Below are 22,036 nucleotides of genomic sequence, written 5' to 3' on the forward strand. Positions count from 1 at the left end.
TCCGGGCAGGCCACTCGAGGATTGGCTGGGGGGTGTGGCCGCGGCGGCGTGCGGCTCTCGGCTCCGTGCGGAGCCTCCGGGGGACCGCGGGTTCGAGTCCCGCTCCTGCCTCGGGCGTGCGCTGCCTCAGCCGGGGCTGCCGAGGAGGAGGAAAAACCCCCCGTCCCCCAGAAATCTTGAAAAAATGGGAAAGGAAAAGAAAAAAGAAAAATACTGTTTATTTCACACCACTACATCAAGTGCATCAGTCTGCCGCGGCCCCAGCGGGCCCCCCGTGCCCCCCAAAGCTCCCATCGCTCCCGGGGGGGCTGGAGCCCCCCAGGCTCAGGGCACGGGGGTGGGGAAGGGGCACTGCCTCTGTTTTGGGGTTCACGCCCCCCAAACCCGGGGGTGATGTCCCCAAAATCCACCCACGGGATGTCCCCAAGTTGGGGGATCACCCCCAGAAGCCCCTCATGAAGTGGGGGACCCGCAAAACCAGCGTGGGGGTGACATAAATTTGGGGTCACCCCCGGTGAGCTGTAACATCACCTCAGGAACACAGGAAAAAGGGCAAAACTCAGAAAAATGGAAATCACTGATTTTGGGTGGGTGTGTGACACTGGGGGGGGTCGGGTCTGTCACCACGTGTGTCACAGCCGGGGGAGGTGTGACATCAACACGCTCGGATCGTGTGTGACGAGGAGGGAATGGGGGACACAGACAGGCACAGGTGGGCACAGGTACAGGCACGGGGGCAGAGGGACAAAATCCGTGGCCAAAGGGACAAAGTCAATGGCCAAAGTGCTGATGGCAGGCGGTTGTGGGGGAGTGTGACCGGGAACTGGGATGTTCCCAGCGCTCCCAGTTCAGAGTGTGTGGAAGACATTGAGTGTTGGACACAGGTACAGGTGAGGTGGACACAGGCACAGGTGAGGTGGACACAGGCACAGGTGAGGTGGACACAGGTCTGGGTGTGGTGGTGCAGGGAACCAGGTGGCAGAGGGACAGAACCAGTGGCCAAAGTGCTGATGGCTGGAGGTTGGGGGGACACGGGGGAGCTCCCAGCACTCCCAGTTTAGGGCACTGGGAGATGCCGACGGTGGACACAGGTGCGGGCGCGGCGGTGGAGGGACAGAACCAGCGGCCAAAGTGCAGGTGGCAGGAGGCCGGGCTGGCACGGGGCGTTCCGTGGCTCAGGGCACGTGGAAGACGTTCAGCTTGCTGGTGTTCTTGAGGGTCTGGCGGCGGTTGCAGAACCAGACGCGCACGACCTCGCGCTCGTAGCGCAGCTCCTGCGCGATGCGCGTGATCTCGGCGCCCGTGGGCAGCGCGTTGCGCTCGAAGTGCGCGTTCAGGGCCTCCAGAGCCTGCGGCGTGAAGGACGTGCGGCGTTTGCGCTTCTTGCCCGGCTCACCCCCCACGAACTCCAGCAGGTGCTGCTGCCCCTCGCGCTGCCGCTGCTCTGCCTCCCGCAGCCACTTCTCCAGCACCGGCTTCAGCTTCTGCGCGCTCTTGGGCGTGATGTCCAGCTTCTCGAACCTGCGGGGACGTGGGGACACTCAGGGGACACTCAGGGGACACTCCAGGATGTCCTGGAGGTGACGTCCAGCTTCTCAAACCTGCGGGGATGTGGGGGACATGGAAGGTCCCCAGGGATGGGGGACAGGGGCACGGCAGGCTGGGACTGGGGGTGTGACAGTGAGGAGGGAGCAGTGCCCAACATCCTCCTTTGCCCCATTTTCTTCCTTTTCTCAGTTTCCTCTTTTGCCCCATTTTCCTCTTCTTCTCCAGCTCCCCCTTCCTCCACCTCTCCTCCCTTTCCCCAACTTTCCTTTTCTCCATTTTCCTCCTTTTCTCCACTTTCCTGCCATTTTGCTTTTCCTTGTTTCCCACAATTTTCCTCCTTCTCTCCAAGTTCCTTCCTTTCCTCCTGTTTTCCTCCCGCTCTCCAATTCTCCCTTCCCTCAATTTTCCATCTTTTCCACTTCTTCCCCTTTCCTGCTCCTGTACCCGCCCCTGGGCCTGCCCCACACCCAGCCCTGTCACCACAGTGTCCCCTTACTGCAGGTGGCCCTGTCCTGTCCCTGCAGGTGACAGGTGTTTGCCTGCAGGTGGCCCTGTCCCCACAGGTGCCGTTACCTGCAGATGTCCCCACACCTGTCCCCACAGGTGCCGTTACCTGCAGATGTCCCCACACCTGTCCCCACACGTGCCATTACCTGCAGATGTCCCCACACCTGTCCCCACAGGTGCCATTACCTGCAGATGTCCCCACACCTGTCCCCACAGGTGCCATTACCTGCAGATGTCCCCACACCTGTCCCCACAGGTGCCGTTACCTGCAGATGTCCCCACACCTGTCCCCACAGGTGCCATTACCTGCAGATGGCTGACTGGCTGTAGGCAGGGCCCTCGGTGGCCGTCAGGGCCTGCCCCACCTGGGTCTGGGTCAGTCCCAGCGAGAGGCGCCGCAGTTTGAAGTTCTTGGCGAATTCCCGGATTTCTTCCAGGTTGATCCCGTCCTCCTCTGTGCTGGGTGGGGCAGGGGGCTCTGGGGGACACGGGGGGCTGTGAGCTCTGTTATCCCTGTGCCCGGGGAGCCTGCTGTTCCCAGGGGACCCCAGCCCCAGAAATCCCTCTCCCAGCGATCCCAGACCTTGTTATCCCTTTTCCCAAGGACCCCAGACACAGCATTCCCTCTTCCCAGTGGTTCCCTGGAACTCTTAATCCCAGAAGACCTCGTGCCCTGTTATCCCTCTTCCCATTATTCCTCTGCCCAGGGATTCTTGACCCCCATTATCCCTTTTCCCACAGTCCCTCTTATCTCTCTTCCCAGAGATCCCATACTTTGTTTTTTCTCTTCTCAGGGATCCCTAACTCTGATCTCTCTCTTCCCAGCATTTCCCAGATCCCATTATTACCAGGGGACCCCAGTCCCTGTTATCCCTCTTTCCAGGGGTCCCAGACCCCCCTTATCCCTCTTCCCAGTGGATCCCAGTTCCTGCTATCCCTCTTCCCAGTGGATCCCAGACCCCACTATTCCCATGGAGCCCACAGCCCACAGTCCCTCTCGCAGCCCCCGTAACCCCCTCCCAGTGCTCCCAGTGACTCACTGGACACCAGCTGGCTCACGGTGGGGGTCTCGGAGCACGTGATGGGCACCAGGGACGGTGACACCTTGCCCATGGGCGTGGGGCTCATCCCCACCCCGGCCGGGGCCGGCTGGATGGGCTGGACCTGGGGGGGTTCTGGGGGTGACCTGGGGGGGACAGGCAGCTCCCCCCCATGGGGCACGTCCCATGGAGAGAGCTGGTGGCACCAGGAGGGGGATGGGGTGGGGGTGCTCCTGGAGTCCCAAAGCCACATGGCCAGGACCCAAAGGTGCTCCTGTGTCCCCACAGCCACACAGCTGGTCTGCAAGGTGCTCATGGGCTCCTAAATCCACCTGGCTGGGTCCCAAAGCCACATGGCCAAAGCCCAGAGGTGCTCACAGGTTCCCAAAGCCACACAAAGGACCCAGGAGTGCCCCCCAAAACAAAATGGGGCTCATATCTCCCCAAAACAACACGGCCAGGTCCCAGCAATGGTCAGGGTGTCCCAAAGCCACCTGGCCATATCCCAAAGGTGCTTCTGTCTCCCCCAAGGTCGTGTGGCCAGGTCCCAAAGGCACACAGAGGGTCCCAAAGACACACAGAGGGTCCCAAAGGCACACAGAGGGTCCCAAAGGCACATGGGAGGTCCCAAAGGCACATGGGAGGTCCCAAAGCTGCTCCCCTGCTCCCAAAGTCCCTTGGCTGGGGACACTGCCACCCCCCCAGCTGTGCCCCACCTCAGTGGCAGGGGGAGCCTGGGGGGCTCAGGGGGGCTCAGGGGTGTGGGGCTCACCTCGCTCTTGACGGGGGGCTCGGCTGGCCCGTTCTTCTTGCTGGGGGCCGGTGCAGGGGGGGCGGTGGCCAGCGTGGCCCCCGTGGTCAGAGTGGCCCCCGTGGTCAGAGTGGCCCCCGTGGCCAGCGTGGCCCCCGTGGCCAGCGTGGCGATCACCTGGCCCTGCGCGTTGAGCAGCAGCTGCGGTGTCACCGGTGTCACCTGCAGGCTGGGGGGGGCCGGCGCGGGGGCTGCTGCGGCCACCCCGGGGGGGGCCACGACCCACGGCAGGGTCCCGATCACCTGGGGGGGGACACAGCGCTGAGGGACCCCAAGACACCCACCTTGTGGGGGGGGACACAACACTGGGAACAGCCGGGACCCCCTCCCCAGGTGACACAACCCCAGCAGGGTCCCCCCCGTGGTACCTGGCCCTGGGTGTTGGTCAGGAGCTGCCCCGGGATCCCCTGCACGCTGGGGAGGGGGTTGGCGATCACAGGGGGGGCACTGAGGGACCCCAGGATCTGTGGCTGCGCCCCCAGAGCCGCCGTGAGCTGTGGGACAGAAATGGGGTCAGAGCTGGGGCAGTGGGGGCCACCGGGACCCCCCCAGATCACCCCCCCACTCCCAGTGGCCACTGGAGTCCCTGGGGGTCCCCATATCCATAAATCCATCCCCTGGGAGCTGCCCAAAGCAGAGCTGCAGCTTGTTGGGATGGGGAAACTGAGGCTGGGACTGTGTTCAGGGAAACTGAGATGGGAATCCTGCCCAGGGAAACTGAGGCAGGGATTGTGTCTGGGGAAACGGAGGCCACAATCTTGTCCAGGGAAACTGAGGCCAGGATCTTGCACGTAAAAACAGGCTGGGATTGTGCACAGGGAAACTGAAGATGGAATGTTGCCTGGGGAAACTGAGGCTGGGATATGGCCCTGGAATTCCCGGGGCTCCCCGTGAGCGCTGGACCCGGGGATGGGATCAGTCCTTACAATGCCGGGGTTAAAGGCCAGTCCGGTGATCTGGGGCTGGACGGACATCGGGGGCTGGACGGACATCGGGGGGTCCTTTGGGGGGGTGGGCGCCGGGGGGGGCTGGGGCAGCAGCGGGGGCTGCCCCGGGGGCGGCGGGGGCGGCCGCGGCGCCGGGACCGCCGGGATGGCCGGGATGGCGGGGCTGAGCACGGCGGCGGCTGCGGAGAGACGGAGACACCGTGAGTGGGGTGGCACCGGTGACACCGCGCCCGTGTCCCCTCCCCGGCCGGCCCCTCCCCTAAAGCGGCGCTGCCGCAGCACAGAGCGGGGAGCACCCGGGGAACCCGGAGTGACCCCGCACACACCCGGCACCGGGGCCCTGAGAGCCCCCACGAGTTGGGGGTCCATCCCCCACTCTCCCACCTGCAGGTTTCCCCCCTCGCCTGCTTCACCTGGAGCCCCAAATCTGCACCCAGTGCCACACCTGGAGCCCCAAATCTACACCCGGTGTGGAGCCTCAAATCTGCACCCAGTGCCACACCTGGAGCCTCAAATCTGCACCCGGTGCCACACCTGGAGCCCCAAATCTGCACCCGGTGCCACACCTGGAGCCCCAAATCTACACCCGGTGCCACACCTGGAGCCTCAAATCTGCACCCAGTGCCACACCTGGAGCCCCAAATCTACACCCGGTGTGGAGCCTCAAATCTGCACCCGGTGCCACACCTGGAGCCCCAAATCTGCACCCGGTGCCACACCTGGAGCCCCAAATCTGCACCCGGTGCCACACCTGGAGCCCCAAATCTGCACCTCTCATACTCTGATTCCCCAAATTCAAGCCCAATTCAGAACAGGTGCTGCACCTGCAATCCTAAATCTACGCCTTTTATACTGAAACCCCTCACCTTGATGCCTGCGGATGGGATGGGCTGGATTTGGGCTGAGGATGAGTTGGGGAGGGGGCAAAAGGAGCTCCAACCTCCCCTGCTGCAGCCAGGTGCCACACCTGGAGCCCTAAAGTCACACCAGGTGCCACACCTGGAGCCCTAAAGTCACACCAGGTGCCACACCTGGAGCCCTAAAGTCACACCAGGTGCCACACCTGGAGCCCCAAATTTACACCAGGTGCCACACCTGGAGCCCCAAATTCACACCAGGTGCCACACCTGGAGCCCTAAAGTCACACCAGGTGCCACACCTGGAGCCCCAAATTCACACCAGGTGCCACACCTGGAGCCCCAAATTCACACCAGGTGCCACACCTGGAGCCCCAAATTCACACCAGGTGCCACACCTGGAGCCCCAAATTCACACCAGGTGCCACACCTGGAGCCCCAAAGTCACACCAGGTGCCACACCTGGAGCCCCAAATTGAAGCCCATTTCAGACCCTTCCTGCAGCCGCAGCCCCAAATCTGCACCTTTTTCACTCCAAGTCCCCGTTGCAGCCCGGTTCCTGCCGGTGGCCGGGCAGGTGCGCGGTTACCTGCGGTTACCTGTGAGATTGGCTACGGGCGCTTTGAAAATCGCCCCCGCGGGTGCCGCCGGCGTCAGTCCCGGGAGCGCGGCGAGCGTTGCTGTGGGAATTGTCACCAGGGCCAGCGCCTGCTGGCCTGTCACCTGACCTGCAATACTGATGGGGATAAGAAGAGGTTGAGTAACTGTCCCTGCCGGAACCATTACTCCTGTCACACCTGTGGCTAAGCTTTCCTGAGCCAACACCTGCGGAGATAAATGAGATTTGAAAGAGAAACACAAATCAACGCCCTGCTCAGCATCAGGGAATCCCCCACGGGGCCCCCCCGCCCGGCCTGGGACACCCCTCTGGGGAGGGGGCAAAGGGGGAGCTCCCTGGTGAATCCCTCTCGGGGGGGTAAAGGGGGAGCCCCCCTACCTGGTGAACCCCTGGGGAAGGGGGACCCAGGGGGGGCTCCCTGGTGAACCTCTGGGGAGGGGGGAAGGCAAAGGGGGAGCCCCCCTTACCTGTGAGCCCCTCTCCGTGGGGAGATGGGGGGGATCTCTGTTAAGTGGGGGGTACTGGGGGGCTGTGGAGATGCGTCTCTGGAGGGTATAAAGGGGGGTCCCCCCTTACTGCTGACCCCCATCTGTGGGGGATGGGGGGCAGGAGGATCCCCTTTACCTCGGGGTACCCCCTTACATGGAGCCCCTTCTCCATAGGGAGGTGAGGGGCACCTGGGGCCTCCCTTCCCCCCCAGGTCTGTGGAGACCCCTCTGTGTAGGGGGACAAAAGGGGTCCCCCTTACCTGGCCACCCCCTCTCTGCGGACACCTCCCCAGGGGCCCCCCCTCGCCCCCCAGCCCTTGGGGACAGTTACCTGTGGGGTGGCCTGCACGGCCAGGTGGGTCACGCCGGGCTGGCTCGGGGGGACGGGGGCGGGCGACGCTGCTTTGGCTTTACCTGCGGGAGGAACAGGCGGGGGTGAGAGGGAGGCACCCAAATTGTGCACACCCCGGGAGTGAACACCTCCCACAGGTGTCCTCAGGTGGGGTCAATGCCCGCGGAGGGGACGCAGGAGGGGCAGGGACCCGGGTCAGCCACAGCGGGACCAGCGGTGCCTCCTCCTCCCCCGGCAGGAGAAGGGATGGGAAATGGGACAGGTGCGTGTCCAGGTGGGTTTGGGATACACCCGCGGGAGGACTTGGGGCTCTTTGATTCCGCTGGCCAGAAACCAGTGAGGAACAAAGCGGGATCTCCCCAAAACGTGAGTTTCCCGGGAGGGAGCGGGGGTGGATCTGCAGCAGGGCCGCGGAGCAGCTCGGGTGACACAACCCGGACACCCCCTCTGCTCCCGGGGATGGAGCCGGGAGCGATCCCGGGAAGGAGACCCGGGGATGGAGCTGGGAGCGATCCCGGGAAGGAGAGACCCGGGGATGGAACTGGGAACGATCCCGAGAGACCCGGGGATGGAACTGGGAGCGATCCCGGGAGACCCGGGGATGGAGCTGGGAGCGATCCCGGGAAGGAGAGACCCGGGGATGGAGCCGGGAGCGATCCCGGGAAGGAGACCCGGGGATGGAGCTGGGAGCGATCCCGAGAGACCCGGGGATGGAGCCGGGAGCGATCCCGGGAAGGAGAGACGCGGGGATGGAGCCGGGAGCGATCCCGGGAAGGAGACCCGGGGATGGAGCTGGGAGCGATCCCGGGAAGGAGACCCGGGGATGGAGCTGGGAGCGATCCCGGGAAGGAGACCCGGGGATGGAGCTGGGAGCGATCCCGGGAAGGAGACCCGGGGATGGAGCTGGGAGCGATCCCGGGAAGGAGACCCGGGGATGGAGCTGGGAGCGATCCCGACAGACCCGGGGATGGAGCTGGGAGCGATCCCGGGAAGGAGAGACCCGGGGATGGAGCTGGGAGCGATCCCGGGAAGGAGAGACCCGGGGATGGAGCTGGGAACGATCCCGGGAAGGGGGGGAGGGGGTCTCTCACCTGCCGCCTCCCCGCCGGATGAGTTCGGGGTGCTGGAGGGAGCGTCCTCCACACCTGGGGGGCCCCCCTGTGCCGGGGACCCCCCCGCTGCCTCCCCGGCCGTTTTGGGGTCCCCATCCACCCCCACCTCCAGCACCCGGATGGTCTCATGGCCGGACATGACAATAACCTGCAAACGGACCCCAAAATCAGCTCCAGGGATGTCACCCCGCGGCCGTGTCCCCCAGGGCTCCCCCCCCCGCCTCACAGCGCCTGTTTTGGGGTGCAGAGCAAGCTGGAGGAGGGGGTCCCACCCCCCACAACCCCTCAGTGCTTTGCTGGCAGCGCCCCAACCCCAGCGGCGCTCCCGGGTGAGACCTTGGGCAGGTGAAACGCTGCCAGTGCTCGCAGCACCCCCAGATTTACAGCACCCCCACACCTAAAGCACGGCCTTACCTGCAGCAACCCCAAACCTGCAGCAAAACCTCCAAACCTACAGCACCCCCAAACCTACAGCAACCCCAAACCTGCAGCAACCCCAAACCTGCAGCAAAACCTCCAAACCTACAGCACCCCCGAACCTGCAGCACCCCCAAACGGAACCTGCACCCCCAAACCTACAGCAAAACCCCCAAACGGAACCTGCACCCCCAAACCTTCAGCAACCCCAAACCTGCAGCAAAACCCCCAAGCCTGCAGCACTCCCGAACCTGCAGCACCCCCAAACGGAACCAGCACCCCCAAACGGAACCAAACCTACAGCACCCCCGCACCTGCAGGACCCTGGCAGGGTCCGGGATGCTCATGGCCAGGAGCCCAAAGGCCGCTGCCATGGCCGGGGCCGCTCCGCACCCCCTGCCCAGCCCGGGGAGGAGGGGACGGGTTTGTGCTGGGGCTGGAGCCAGAGCAGGGAGAAGAGGCCGTGAGGAGCAGCCCCTGCAGGGGCGGGACTCGGCTCCTTATCCCGCTGGGCAGCGCCTTTTATCAGGCCCCAGACCCACCCCTAGAGGAGCTGGGCCATTCCCACTCCCGCTGGGGCAGGGCTGGCTCAGCCCCTCAGAGGGTCCCAGCAGAGCCAGGAACCATCAGAGCCTCCAAAGTGCCCCCAGACTAATTTCTGGGCCCGGCCCCGAGGACTGGGGGTGACCACGGTGTTACATCAGAGAGGGTAAAACTCCCCACAGGAGGTTCCTGAGCCCTAAAGGTGAATCTGAGCCCCTGAACTTTCCTTCCTTCCCTTCCTTCCCTTCCTTCCTCTCCTTCCTTCCCTTGTGTTATTTTTATTTTGTTTCCATGTTACTATAGATGAGAACAATCCAATCCTGCTCACCATTACAACCAGATTGCTCTAAACCATATTTTATATTTATATTCCCAGTCACTGAGTGTCATTTCACTCTTAATTCAGCCCAAGGATTCCATTAACAACACCCTGGGTTACCCTTGATTCAGGGCTGGTTGGAACATTTTACTGCTGCCAGGGACAGGATCACTGAGAATCCAGAGGTTTTCCCATGGGATAACGGCAGCTGGAAGATTGGACAAGGGTGAAGTGACAGAGATCCCTGGCAGAAGGTTCTGGCAGCTGGGGAGGTCCTGGCCTGATCTTCGCTCTCTCCACTGCTCCAGTCTCAGTATGGCCTGGGCACACCAGAGCCACTGAGGTTTCCTGGTGTGCCCCAGAGCTTTGGGACGATTTCCCCCTGAGAAAGCCCAGCTGCCCCTCAGGGAGGGATAACGGGAGAGAAACACTGACCCTCAGAGGGTCCAGCACCTCCTGAACCTCCTGAGCATCACAGCTGCTTCTGCAAGGCCCAGAGCAAACCCAGCTCATCCCTAAACCCAGAGCAAACCCAACTCATCCCTAAACCCAGAGCAAACCCAGCTCATCCCTAAACCCAGAGCAAACCCAGCTCATCCCTAAACCCAGAGCAAACCCAGCTCATCCCTAAACCCAGAGCAAACCCAACTCATCCCTAAACCCAGAGCAAACCCAACTCAAACCCAACTCATCCCTTACACCAGAGTAAACCCAACTCATCCCTAAACCCAGAGCAAACCCAGCTCATCCCTAAACCCAGAGCAAACCCAACTCATCCCTTACACCAGAGCAAACCCAGCTCATCCCTAAACCCAGAGCAAACCCAACTCATCCCTAAACCCAGAGCAAACCCAACTCATCCTTTACACCAGAGCAAACCCAGCTCATCCCTAAACCCAGAGCAAACCCAGCTCATCCTTTACACCAGAGCAAACCCAGCTCATCCCTAAACCCAGAGCAAACCCAACTCAAACCCAACTCATCCCTTACACCAGAGTAAACCCAACTCATCCCTAAACCCAGAGCAAACCCAGCTCATCCCTAAACCCAGAGCAAACCCAACTCATCCCTTACACCAGAGCAAACCCAACTCATCCCTAAACCCAGAGCAAACCCAACTCGTCCCTAAACCCAGAGCAAACCCAACTCATCCCTAAACCCAGAGCAAACCCAACTCATCCCTTACACCAGAGTAAACCCAACTCATCCCTAAACCCAGAGCAAACCCAACTCATCCTCTAAACCCCCTGAGCTGGCCAGGCAGTGCCAGGATCCCTTGTGGGGCTGCAGTGGTCAGTGGGGTCCCTTGGGGGAGTGCAGTGGTCAGTGGGGGTCCCTTGGGGGGGTGCAGTGGTCAGTGGGGTCCCTTGTGGGGCTGCAGTGGTCAGTGAGGTCCCTTGGGGGGGTGCAGTGGTCAGTGGGGTCCCTTAAGGGGTGCAGTGGTCAGTGGGGTCCCTTGGGGAGGTGCAGTGGTCAGTGGGGTCCCTTGGGGGGGTGCAGTGGTCAGTGGGGTCCCTTGGGGGGGTGCAGTGGTCAGTGGGGTCCCTTGTGGGGGTGCAGTGGTCAGTGGGGTCCCTTGGGGGGGGTGCAGTGGTCAGTGGGGTCCCTTGGGGGGGTGCAGTGGTCAGTGGGGTCCCTTGGGAGGGTGCAGTGGTCAGTGGGGTCCCTTGGGGGGGTGCAGTGGTCAGTGGGGTCCCTTGGGGGGGTGCAGTGGTCAGTGGGATCCCTTGGGGGGGGTGCAGTGGTCAGTGGGGTCCCTTGGGGGGGTGCAGTGGTCAGTGGGGTCCCTTGGGGGGGTGCAGTGGTCAGTGGGGGTCCCTTAGGGGGGTGCAGTGGTCAGTGGGGTCCCTTGGGGGGGTGCAGTGGTCAGTGGGGTCCCTTGGGGGGGTGCAGTGGTCAGTGGGGTCCCTGTGTGACCCAGAGCTGCTGTGAGGTTTCCTCTGGCACAAAGTCCAGCTGACCCCGAGGGAGGGGCGTGGGCAGCTGGACACTGAGCCCAGGGGGTCACTGAGGGTGGCAGCACCGAGGGTCACTCAGTGGTCACTGTGCCCTGTGCCCAGTGGTCACTCTCCTCCTGCTGTGAGCTCTGCCAGCTCCTGACCCACGCCAGGGGTGCTGCAATTCCTGCAGGACATAAACCTGGCACAGGGAGGGCCAGCCTGGGGGGTGGCTGCTCCCTTAGGGCAGCAGAAAAGGGAAAATCAGAATTCCTGATTGAAAGGATGGGATTTCCACAGGGTCCTTGGGCACTGGTGGCACATTCCCATTTCCAGCTCCCCCAGGAGCCTGGGCTGAGCACTCTGACTGCCCCAGGAGGGGAGAGCACTGGGATTGCAGGGAAGGCTCCCAGATTATCCCAGGATTTGGGGTGGTCACTCTGCCCTTTCACCAGAGTCACCCAGGCCAGAGTTTCACCCTGTAGCTGCCAGAAGAGAAAAGGAGCTGGGAATTGAATCAACACTCGATGGACTTTTCCTGCTTTTTAACAACTGGCCTGAATTTTCCCTTTTACAGGACCTGCTTGAGCTGTGTGGGACCAATGAAAACTGTTAACTGTCCCCAAAATAACTGCCTGTATTATCAATTTAATAATACCAACTGTTGATTTGCTTTTATTGTGGGCAATTTATTGGGTAACTAAATATTACTGGGATTTTATAAAACAGATTATTTTATGTGCTGTCAGTTTGATTTTTTGCTAAGTTAATTTTGTCTTTTCTTACTGGAAAATAATAATGGTTTGGGAAAAGATTGTAATTTTCTCTTAGATTAAATGTACATTTATCTTATGTATAAATTTGTCTCAACTAATTGAAAATCAGGGAATTGAACCAAATTAAGCCTGGGAGTTGGTACCAGCATTAATGAGTATTTGGAATCACGCAATTGAAGGAATTTGTATCAGTTTTGCCTTAGAAGGCTTTAGATTTGTGATGATTTGGCTGAATTTTTCAGAGATATGAACAAGGGAACAAAATAACCTTGACAAAACACAGGGAAATGTCCCGAGGGCCCATCCCAGAGCAGGAGGAGGGACAGGACTGCAAAGGGATCAAACACAAGGAAATCTCTTCCCAGCTCCCACCCAACCCTTCCTGAACCATTTACAAACTGTGCCTCTCTGTTGGAAATATAACTTTCCTAATTAATTGTTTTAATTAACTTTTCTAATTAATGGCTTTCATTAATCACAAGCAGTGCCACAGTTCCACTGCAGCCAGCACTTAGCAAGGTTTGTCATGAGCTGCTATTTTGGGAGCTCAGTTTGGGAAAATCGCTGAAACTTTGAATTTTGCTGAACAAACCTTGATACTTTTCAATAAACAAAGCCTGGGAGAGGGAGATGTTTTTGCTGGAATTAGATGTGAGGAATGCAGGATTTACAGAGCACAAGGACATTCTGCAGAACCCAGAGATAAAGAAGAGGCACGGACAGTTCACAGCTGAACTGAAAGTCTCCCCAGCTGGGAAAAAGCAATCGACTGAAAATGGGAATTAATCAGCACAAGAATTCGAATCAATAACCAACAGAGGATAGAATGCTAATTAATGTCAATTCTGTAATTTATAGCCAATGGACATGAATTTCTTTGTTTGTTAAAATGTAGAAATAGTGAAAAGCTTTGGAAGTGTATGGGAGGGGTGAGTCTGGGGAGTGAATAAAGCAGGGCTGTTTTCTAGGACTAAAAATAGTGTTAAGAGTTTGATTTATCCCACTTTTTTTGGCAGCTGAGCCCATGGGAGTATCTTGGAGCTGGGAATTGTTATCCAGGACATGCTGGATCATCCCAACCCAAGAACTTTTATCCAGGACACATTGGGTTATCCCAGTCGGGGGCGATGGTTACACAGATGGGGCTGTCCTGTGCCATTCCCATCTCCCAGGGCCTGCAATTCCAGGGAAAAAGCTCCCTGATCTCTGGATCCCTCACCAGCCAAATATTCCACAAGGAACAGTTTGGGTGTGTCCAGATGGGCAAACGCCCTCCCAGCTGTCCCCATGTGATAGGGATGGATCCAAGGGAAGCTGGGGCTCCCACCAGGTGTCCTGGGAGGGTTTGTGACTTTATCTCACCCCAGCACAGAACAGGAGGTGCAGCTGTTATAAACACATATTATAATATGTACAATTATAATTGTAATATATAATTATAATATAAATATTATAATTCACAACTATGAAAGTGGGTGCTGCATGTATAATGTTAAAGTAACTTTGCTATATAGTTTTTATTTCTGCTATTAACTAAACTTAGACATAGTAGTGAAAAAGCTGATGAAGTTATGCTTGTGGTAAGTGAGCTTGGCTGGATAACATCCAACAAACGTACTGAGACCCCTGCTACTGATACCAGCACTTATCAACCATCAGCACTCACTGGCTGTGGAAAGAATGGACCAGAACCCAGGCTGGAGGTGATAAAAGAACGGACTGAAACCACAGCCAGGAAATGTGCACGCTCCAAAAAGGTGGACTTGAGGAGGAGCCACGCTAAACACTTCTTGGAACGTTACAATTCGTTCAGGGAAACCTTTAAATATGCATAATTGTTTATGAATATGCAACAGGATGATGCAATAGATAAAGTATGTAAAGGGTGTCTCCAAGGTGACAGGTGTGGCTGAATGCCAAGCACCCAGCTGATAAACTTGGCTTTATTGTCTTTGTCTCCTATTGTCCTTTACTAAACTTTTAAATTTTATCAGGAGAGTGAACCTGTTTTTCTCACAGGGAAAGGGATGGATCCCAATGGGCTGTGCATGGAATGCAAGGAATGCTGACAGGTGGGAGATGGAAGTGTGTCCAATGCTAGAGAACACATTTAACCTGATTTACTTTAGAAAACATCACCTGATGTACCTGTCTCAAAACACTGGACTGGCTGTGCCCTGGGGGAATCAAACCCCAGCTCCAGCAGCTCCCAAACCCAGCCCTACAAAAGCAGCTTGCTCTGGATCTGCTGTTAAAAGAGCCTGGCTGGGGAGTTCAGTGGCACTGCAGGGCAGGGCTGTGGCACCAGGGAGAGACCACCAGGCCTTGGTGAGGAGCAGGAGATCCCTGAGCAGAGCAGGGAGCCCTCCAAGCACAGCAAGGTTCAAAGGATGGGTCCCAGGCTCTCGGTTTTCCTGGCTTTGGGGCTCAGTGGTGAGGGGGAATTGAGCCGTCATTGCCTCCTGGTTTTGTGTTCTGCAGCTCTGGGGCATCTCCCGTCCACCTCTTCCCCCTCTCCCCTCTCCTCCTTCTCTCCCCTCGGTGAAAATCAGCCCCATCCAGGAAGATTTGGCTGTTCTGAGCCGGGGGGAGGTGGGAGAGCAGGAAATGTTCGGGGTTAATGGTTTGCACCCCCTGCCCAGCCCGGGGAGGAGGGGACGGGTTTGTGCTGGGGCTGGAGCCAGAGCAGGGAGAAGGGGCCGTGAGGAGCAGCCCCTGCAGGGGTGGGATTGGGATCCTCATCCCGATGGGATTGGGATCCTCATCCCCCTGGGATTGGGATCCTCATCCCGATGGGATTGGGATCCTCATCCCCCTGGGATTGGGATCCTCATCCCCCTGGGATTGGGATCCTCATCCCGATGGGATTGGGATCCTCATCCCCCTGGGATTGGGATCCTCATCCCGATGGGATTGGGATCCTCATCCCGATGGGATTGGGATCCTCATCCCCCTGGGATTGGGATCCTCATCCCCCTGGGATTGGATCCTCATCCCCCTGGGATTGGGATCCTCATCCTCCTGGGATTGGGATCCTCATCCCGATGGGATTGGGATCCTCATCCCCCTGGGATTGGGATCCTCATCCTGATGGGATTGGGATCCTCATCCCCCTGGGATTGGGATCCTCATCCTGATGGGATTGGGATCCTCATCCCCCTGGGATTGGGATCCTCATCCCGATGGGATTGGGATCCTCATCCCCTTGGGATTGGGATCCTCATCCCGATGGGATTGGGATCCTCAACCCGATGGAATTGGGATCCTCATCCCGATGGGATTGGGATCCTCATCCCGATGGGATTGGGATCCTCATCCTCCTGGGATTGGGATCCTCATCCCCCTGGGATTGGGATCCTCATCCCCTTAGGATTGGGATCCTCATCCCTTTGGGATTGGGATCCTCATCCCCCTGGGATTGGGATCCTCATCCCCCTGGGATTGGGATCCTCATCCCCCTGGGATTGGGATCCTCATCCCCCTGGGATTGGGATCCTCATCCCGATGGGATTGGGATCCTCAACCCGATGGGATTGGGATCCTCATCCCCCTGGGATTGGGATCCTCATCCCGATGGGATTGGGATCCTTATCCCCCTGGGATTGGGATCCTTATCCCCCTGGGACTGGATTCCTCATCCATCAGGCAGGTCCTGCCTTTCACAACTGCAAAACCCCCTCAGACCCACCCCGGGAGGTGTTGGGCCATTCCTACTCCCAAGGACATTCCCAAGGGACATTCCCTTTCCCGAGGGACATTCCTATTCCGAGTGTGGCCCTGAAGGGGTAAATGGGGTCCTGAAGAGAAAAAGGATCCTCAGGGAATAAATGGGGTCCCGGAAGGGTAAATGGGTTCCTGAAATGTGCCCCTAAAAGGGAATAAATGGGGTTCTGAAATGGTAAATGATGTCCTGAGGGGTAAATGGGGCCTGAAATGGAAAATGGGGTTCAAGGAGGGCCATTCCCACTCCCGCTGAGGCAGGGCTGGCTCAGCCCCTCAGAGGGTCCCAGCATGGCCAGGAACCATCAGAGCCTCCAAAGTGCCCCCAGACTCATTTCTGGGCCCGGCCCCGAGGACTGGGGATGACCACGGTGTTACATCAGAGAGGGTAAAACTCCCCACAGGGACATTAATTAATGATTAATTAAACCTGGCTGTTCCACCTGAGCCTGTATTAACCCATCAAGCTGGTACCCCCAGACCTGCAGCACCCCAAAACACAGTGGGTACCCCCCACATCCACAGCACCCCAAAACAGAGCCCACACCCCACACCTGAGTGTCCCCTCCAGCCCCACAGGTGGTGCAGGGCCAGGTGAGGCTCTGGAATTTCCTGCAGGTGTCTCAGGCCCTGGGCCGGTGTTGGGGGGCAGGGGGGGCTGTACCTGCTCATTGACCGTCAGCAGGGCCTCCTGGGGCTGCGCCGGGCACGGCTCCATGGTGACCTGGCACAGCTGGGGACGGTCACACCTGCCACATGCTGCAAGAGGGGACAAGGAGGGGCTGTCACCACCTGGGCGAGGGCCTGGGCCTTCCCAGGGGCTGTCTGGGGTCCCTCTCTCCCCCTCTCAGCCCCTCAGAAACTCTAAAAAGCAGGGATGGGCCAGGTGAAACCACCTCTCTGGAGCCCAAGGTGGGTCCCCAAACCTCCAGGTCACACCTGGCTGCCCTCCCACGTCCCTGGTGCTTCCTGAGGGAGCCTGAAGTGTTGGGGACTCTTCCTTCAGCAGGTGACAGGAGTCATGGTGGGAGGGCTCTGGATTCACCCCCCAGGTGGGATTCACCTGCCTCAAGGAGCTGCCAGAGATCTGGGGGAGCCCCTCCTGCTCCCCTGAGTGACATCCCAAAGCCCTGGGGCAGCTCTTTCCTGCACCTGAGGCTGGAAAAGGTGGGAAAGCTTCTGTTCCTGCCTCCTGCAGGTGGGATCAGCATCCCTTCCCACCTCCCCCACCGTCACACAGGGGGCTTCAACGGCTGAGGCCAAACCGGGACCCCGAAGGGGAAGGGGAAAGGGGGAATGGGAAGGGAAAAGGGGGAATGGGAAGGGGAAAGGGGGAATGGGAAGGGGAAAGGAAGGGAATCCCATGGGATTCTGGGGGTCCCAGGTACTCACCCACTGTTTGCTCTGGGGTGAGGGACCCTCCTGGCCGGACACAGGGCTGGATGTGTGTCCTGCCCCCCGGGCCGGGCTGATGGGCCCCGGGATTCTGGGATCTCTGGATTTCGGGGCTCCCAGGTTTCAGGGCTCCGGGTCTCTGGTGTCCTGGCTGCAGCTCTCTGGAATTCTGTGCTCTGGCTCTCGGGGTTTCAGGGTGTCCAGGCTCTGGCTCTGCAGGTTTTGGGGTGTCTGGGCTCCGGTTCCTTGGGCTCCTCTGAGTTTTGGGGTCCTTGGGTTTGGTCTGGAGGGACACAAAACCCGGAGCTGTTCCAGTGCCGAGCTCTGGCTGCTCCCACGCTCCCCAAAAGCACAAGGAGCCCCAGGATCCCCCCTTCCTCCACTGCTGCTCCCAAAGGATGGAGGGATTTGGGGAAAAGGCAACTCAGTCAGGAGAAGCAGGAAAGTTCAGGGATGTGTGGGGTTTTCTGGGACTCTGGGGACACAAGGAACACAGAACCTTTCTATAATCCATCCCAGTCCAAACCAAGCAGCCAAACTGGATTTATGGAGCAGCAAAAGGCTGAGCAGGGCACAAGATCCCCCAAATCCTTGGATTTCTCTCCTTGCTGCGGGTGGGAGGAGACACACATAACCCGGGAGGGAAGGAAGGGAGAGAGAGACTAATTAATGAGACAAAATTAATTGTAATTCCAGGCTGGATGCAGGTGGGCATCCAGCTCTGGATCTGGGAGCGGGATCCTTTCCCTGTCACAGATCCCGTTTTTCACACTTTTTGGGGTATTTTTTGGCATTTAATGCGACAAATGATTTATCCAGATGGTGGCGAGGGCAGGCAGGGAGGAGCAGCCACCGAGCAACAGATGGAGGGAAGGCAAGAAAATGCATAAAATAATAATAAAAATATTAAAAAATAAAGAAAGAGGGGAAAAAAGGTGAGAGAAGGATATTTTGGATGCTCCCAGTCTCCATGTGGATTTAATTTCCACATTAATTAAGAGTTGATGAGGCAGAGATGGATCCAAAATAAGGTGGAAAACGGAGTTTGCCCAGGTGAGAAACCCCAAGGATGAGTTAAACCTGAGCAGGGGAGACTTTGGACTCACAAACTCCTCACTGCTGTTATCCTGGATTCATTCCTGGAGGGAATAATTCCCCCAAAACTCTTCCTTCCCTCTAAATTTGATGTCTTTTAAGGTTTGATGGCATTTACAGATGGACAAGCTGAGGCAGGGGATGAGATGTCGCCCCCCAAAATACCCCAAATCCATCCACCTCCAACAGGATTCACATCTGGGAAGCCCCAGACTGGGGGCAGCCAAATTCCAAAGGAAAATTGGGGAAAGCTCATTTACTGTCCATAATCTTCCAAACCCAGGGAAAAGCCCAGAAAAAGGGGAGTTTGGGGGTGGGGGGGAAATAATTAAGCAGAATTGTTCAGCCAGGTGTGTGGTCATGGGGTGCCAGAACCACGACCCGCAAAATCCAGGGGATAATAATAATAAATTAATATTAATATCAATACCATTATTATTATTATTATTATTAATAATAATAATAATAATAATAATAATAATAATAATAATGTCACTCCATCAGAGAGGAAATGCCCTGCAGAGGGGCCCCAAAACTGCTGGAAAACAGGAAAAACTCCAAACCAGTTGGCCAAAGGTTTCCTGCCAGTGATGCCCATGTACCGAAAATCCTTTTTGCACCATTAAAAAGGTGCAATTTTCCCTGGTTTTGCCATGTTTTTCCAAAATAAGATTCAGGGACCTAGCCCTGGGCCATGTGGCCTGGGTGGAATTCCTTAATCCCTGATTTCCTCCCCACTTTTGGGGGCAAAATCCTGATCCTAAATCACACCTCCAGCGTTTCTGGCAGTGTTGGGGTGTCCCTGGCTCTGCTGCCTGTTGGGAATGTGAACCCCTGGCACTGGGAGCAGCGGGATCAGCTCGCAGAGATTCCCAGGATTTTTTATTTCTGAGATTGCAATCCCCTGCCAAGGCCAGGAGCAGAGTTTGGCCCCCCCAAAACAGAACCTGGAGCACCGACCCCGTGTCCTGAAGTGCCCCAGAGGACACAGGACAGCCTGGAGGGGCAGCATGGGGGGTTTGGGGGGGCATGGGACCTCCCTGGACCTACATCCCGCAGGGAGGGATGGGGTTAATGGCATCGATGGGATGGGATTAATGGGATGGGATTAATGGGTTCAATGGGATCAATGGGATCAATAGGATCAACAGGATCAGTGGGATGGGATGGGATCAATGGGATCAACAGGGACAGGGTGGGATCAATGGGGTGGGTGGGCAGTACTGTGCCCCCATTGTTCCTTTGGGGGGTTCATGTGGGGTGCAGGGGTTGAAGAACAAGAGTCACCCCGAGATGGCCAGGGATGGAGGTGCTGAGGACAGGTTTGGGGGGGTTCACGGGACAACACAGCCCCACCCCCTTCCTCCCCTCCAAAGGTGAGGACCCCCCATGCCCCCATCCCTGCGCAGCACCCAGGGAAGGCCCCCCACCCCAAAACTGCCAAACAAGGAGCTCAGGGTGGCTGTGGGGGCAATGCCCCCCTATAAAGGGTGCTCAGTCCCCCCCAAACCCTCACAGCCCCCCCCCCGCTGTTCTTCAGCACCCCAAAATGTCCTTGGACCCACCCCCACCTTCCTTTGCCCCTCAAACCCCGAAGCCCCCTTGAATTTCCCCTGCCCTTCCCCCCCCCCCAAATCCCACCTCCTCCCCTCTGGGGATCCCAACAGGACCCCAATAACGTCCTGACCTCCTCTGCCCTGTTTCTCTTCTCCTGCACCCCAAATCTCATCTCCGAATTCCTCCTGCTCCCTCCACCTTGGGCAGTCACCCCCCCTTTCCCTGCCCCGGGGCTCTCCAGCCCCCTCCTCCCATTTCCCAGACCCCCCTAATTCCGGGGTGCCCCCAGGGACCCCCACTTAGCCAAAGTTCCCCCGGCAACCCCTGATCCTCACCACCCCCACCTGCGCCCACTCTGTCCCTTCGTGTCCCCCCCAGACCCCCCAAGCCTCTCTCACCCCTTCGCCATCCCCCAAACTGCCTTTGCCCCTCAAATCCTGCTGCCTCCCCCGGGTTCACTTTGTCCTCCCGGGGCAGAACCCCAAAACTGTCCTCACCCCCCCGCCCTGTGTCTCCTGTCCTGTACCCCGAAACCTCACTGCCCACCCCCCCAATTCCTCCTGCCCCGCCCCTGATCCTCCCCTTCTCCTGCCCCGGGGGGTCTCCAGCCCCTCTTCCCCTTCCCTGGACCCCACAGCCGAGGGGTGTCCCGGGGGACCCCCACTTCGCCGAGGTTCCCCTGGCACTCCTCAACCCCCATTTCTGTGTCCCCCCAGTTTCCCCCACAAACCCAGCGCCCCCCTCCAAGCCCCTCTGCCCCACAGCCCCCACCCCAATCTGTCTTTCCCCCCCCAAATCCTCCTTCCCCCCTTGCACTCCCCCCGGGGGTCCCGGCAGGACCCCAACAATGCCCTGCCCCTCTCAGCGCTGTTTCTCTTCTCCTACACCCCAAAATCCACCCCCCGCCCCCAAAAATTCCTCCTGCCCCCCCCCCCCAGGGCATTCCCTCCCGTTCCCTGCCCGCAGCTCTCCAGCACCCCCTTCATGGACCCCCCTCAATTCCGGGGTGCCCCTGTGGACCCCGGTCGTGCGCGGTCCCCCCAGTACCCGCCAGTCCTCATGTCCCATTCTGCTGCCCCCTGCTCCCATCTGCCCCCCCTCAGCGCGTTCGTGTCCCCCCAGTTCTCCTCACTCTCCCCCCAGACCCAGCGCCCCCCCCCCAACCCCTCTGCCCCGCTCCGCCTTTGCCCCCAGACCCAGCGCCCCCCTCGCCTCCCACCCCGGGCTCTCTTTGCCCTTTCCGGGCAGGACCCCAAAAGTGCCCCCAGCCCCCGCCCTGTGTCTCCTCTGCTGCACCCCAAACCTCACCTCCCCCAGCCCCAATTCCTCCTGCCCCCCCCGCCAGTCCCCCCCTTTCCCTGCCCCGGGGCTCTCCAGCCCCTCTTCCCCCTTCCCTACCCCCCGATTCCGGGGTTCCCCCAGAGATCCCCCTAAGCCGAGGTCCCCCCCTGGCACCCCCTAATCCCCCCCAGCCCCCATCCTTCCCCGTGCCCCCCCCAGCGCCTCCGCGTTTCTCCCCAGTTCCTCCCAGTTCTCCCCAATTCTCCCCCCGGCCCCACGGCTCCCTCCGAGCCCCTCTGCCCCCCCAAACCTCCCCTGACCTCCCTTTCCCCCCCAAATCCCGCTGCCCCCCCCGCTGTCCCCCGTTTTCCGCCGTTTTCTCCCCTCCCCGCCCCCCCACCGCTCTTTATCATAAATATATAAATTATGCTAATTACGCCATTGCATATTCACCGCGCCGGGCCCGCCGCCCCCCGCCCGCCCCGGCCCCGCACTCACCGAGCCGGGGGTCGGGGGTCCGGGGGGACCCCGGGGGGGGCGGGGGGGCCCGGGGGGTCCCCGCCGCTCGCGCCGCTCCCGCGATCGCTGCGGTCGCGACGGCGGCGGCGGCACAAAGGGGCGGGGGGCGGCGGGGGGGCGGCGGCGGAGCGGCCCCGGGACCCCGGCCCGGGCCCGGGCCCCCGGCGGGAGCGGTGGGGGCGGGTTATGAGGGGCT

The 22,036-nt window shown here is 59.3% G+C and overlaps 1 protein-coding gene and 1 long non-coding RNA gene across 8 annotated transcripts; one reads left to right on the forward strand and one right to left on the reverse strand.

The window, feature by feature from the left end:
- Nucleotides 1-198: 198 nt before the first annotated feature.
- POU6F1 (POU class 6 homeobox 1) lies at nt 199-21,865 on the reverse strand. Of its 7 annotated transcripts, none has more exons than XM_086870509.1 (12): nt 21,820-21,865; nt 17,386-17,671; nt 16,658-16,752; nt 8,261-8,429; nt 7,149-7,231; nt 6,310-6,535; nt 4,833-5,032; nt 4,275-4,400; nt 3,868-4,149; nt 3,096-3,219; nt 2,362-2,533; nt 199-1,521 (listed from the first exon to the last, which is right to left on the reverse strand). In XM_086870509.1, the coding sequence occupies exons 3-12, from the start codon at nt 16,709-16,711 to the stop codon at nt 1,176-1,178; spliced, it is 1,782 nt and encodes a 593-aa protein (XP_086726635.1). In that variant the 5' UTR covers nt 16,712-16,752; nt 17,386-17,671; nt 21,820-21,865; the 3' UTR covers nt 199-1,175. The 7 variants fall into 7 exon arrangements, with proteins under 7 accessions (XP_086726635.1, XP_086726628.1, XP_086726634.1 ...); XM_086870502.1 differs by lacking the exon at nt 21,820-21,865 and adding an exon at nt 20,171-20,274; XM_086870508.1 differs by lacking the exon at nt 21,820-21,865 and adding an exon at nt 20,125-20,183.
- LOC147647938 (uncharacterized) lies at nt 9,248-13,250 on the forward strand. The gene is made up of 2 exons (XR_015281319.1): nt 9,248-9,443; nt 12,075-13,250. It is a non-coding gene; the product is annotated as an uncharacterized LOC147647938 (long non-coding RNA).
- Nucleotides 21,866-22,036: the final 171 nt, after the last annotated feature.

Source organism: Cyanistes caeruleus, chromosome 32 (genome assembly GCF_971803275.1).
Source record: "Cyanistes caeruleus chromosome 32, bCyaCae1.hap1.1, whole genome shotgun sequence".
NCBI lineage: Eukaryota > Metazoa > Chordata > Aves > Passeriformes > Paridae > Cyanistes > Cyanistes caeruleus.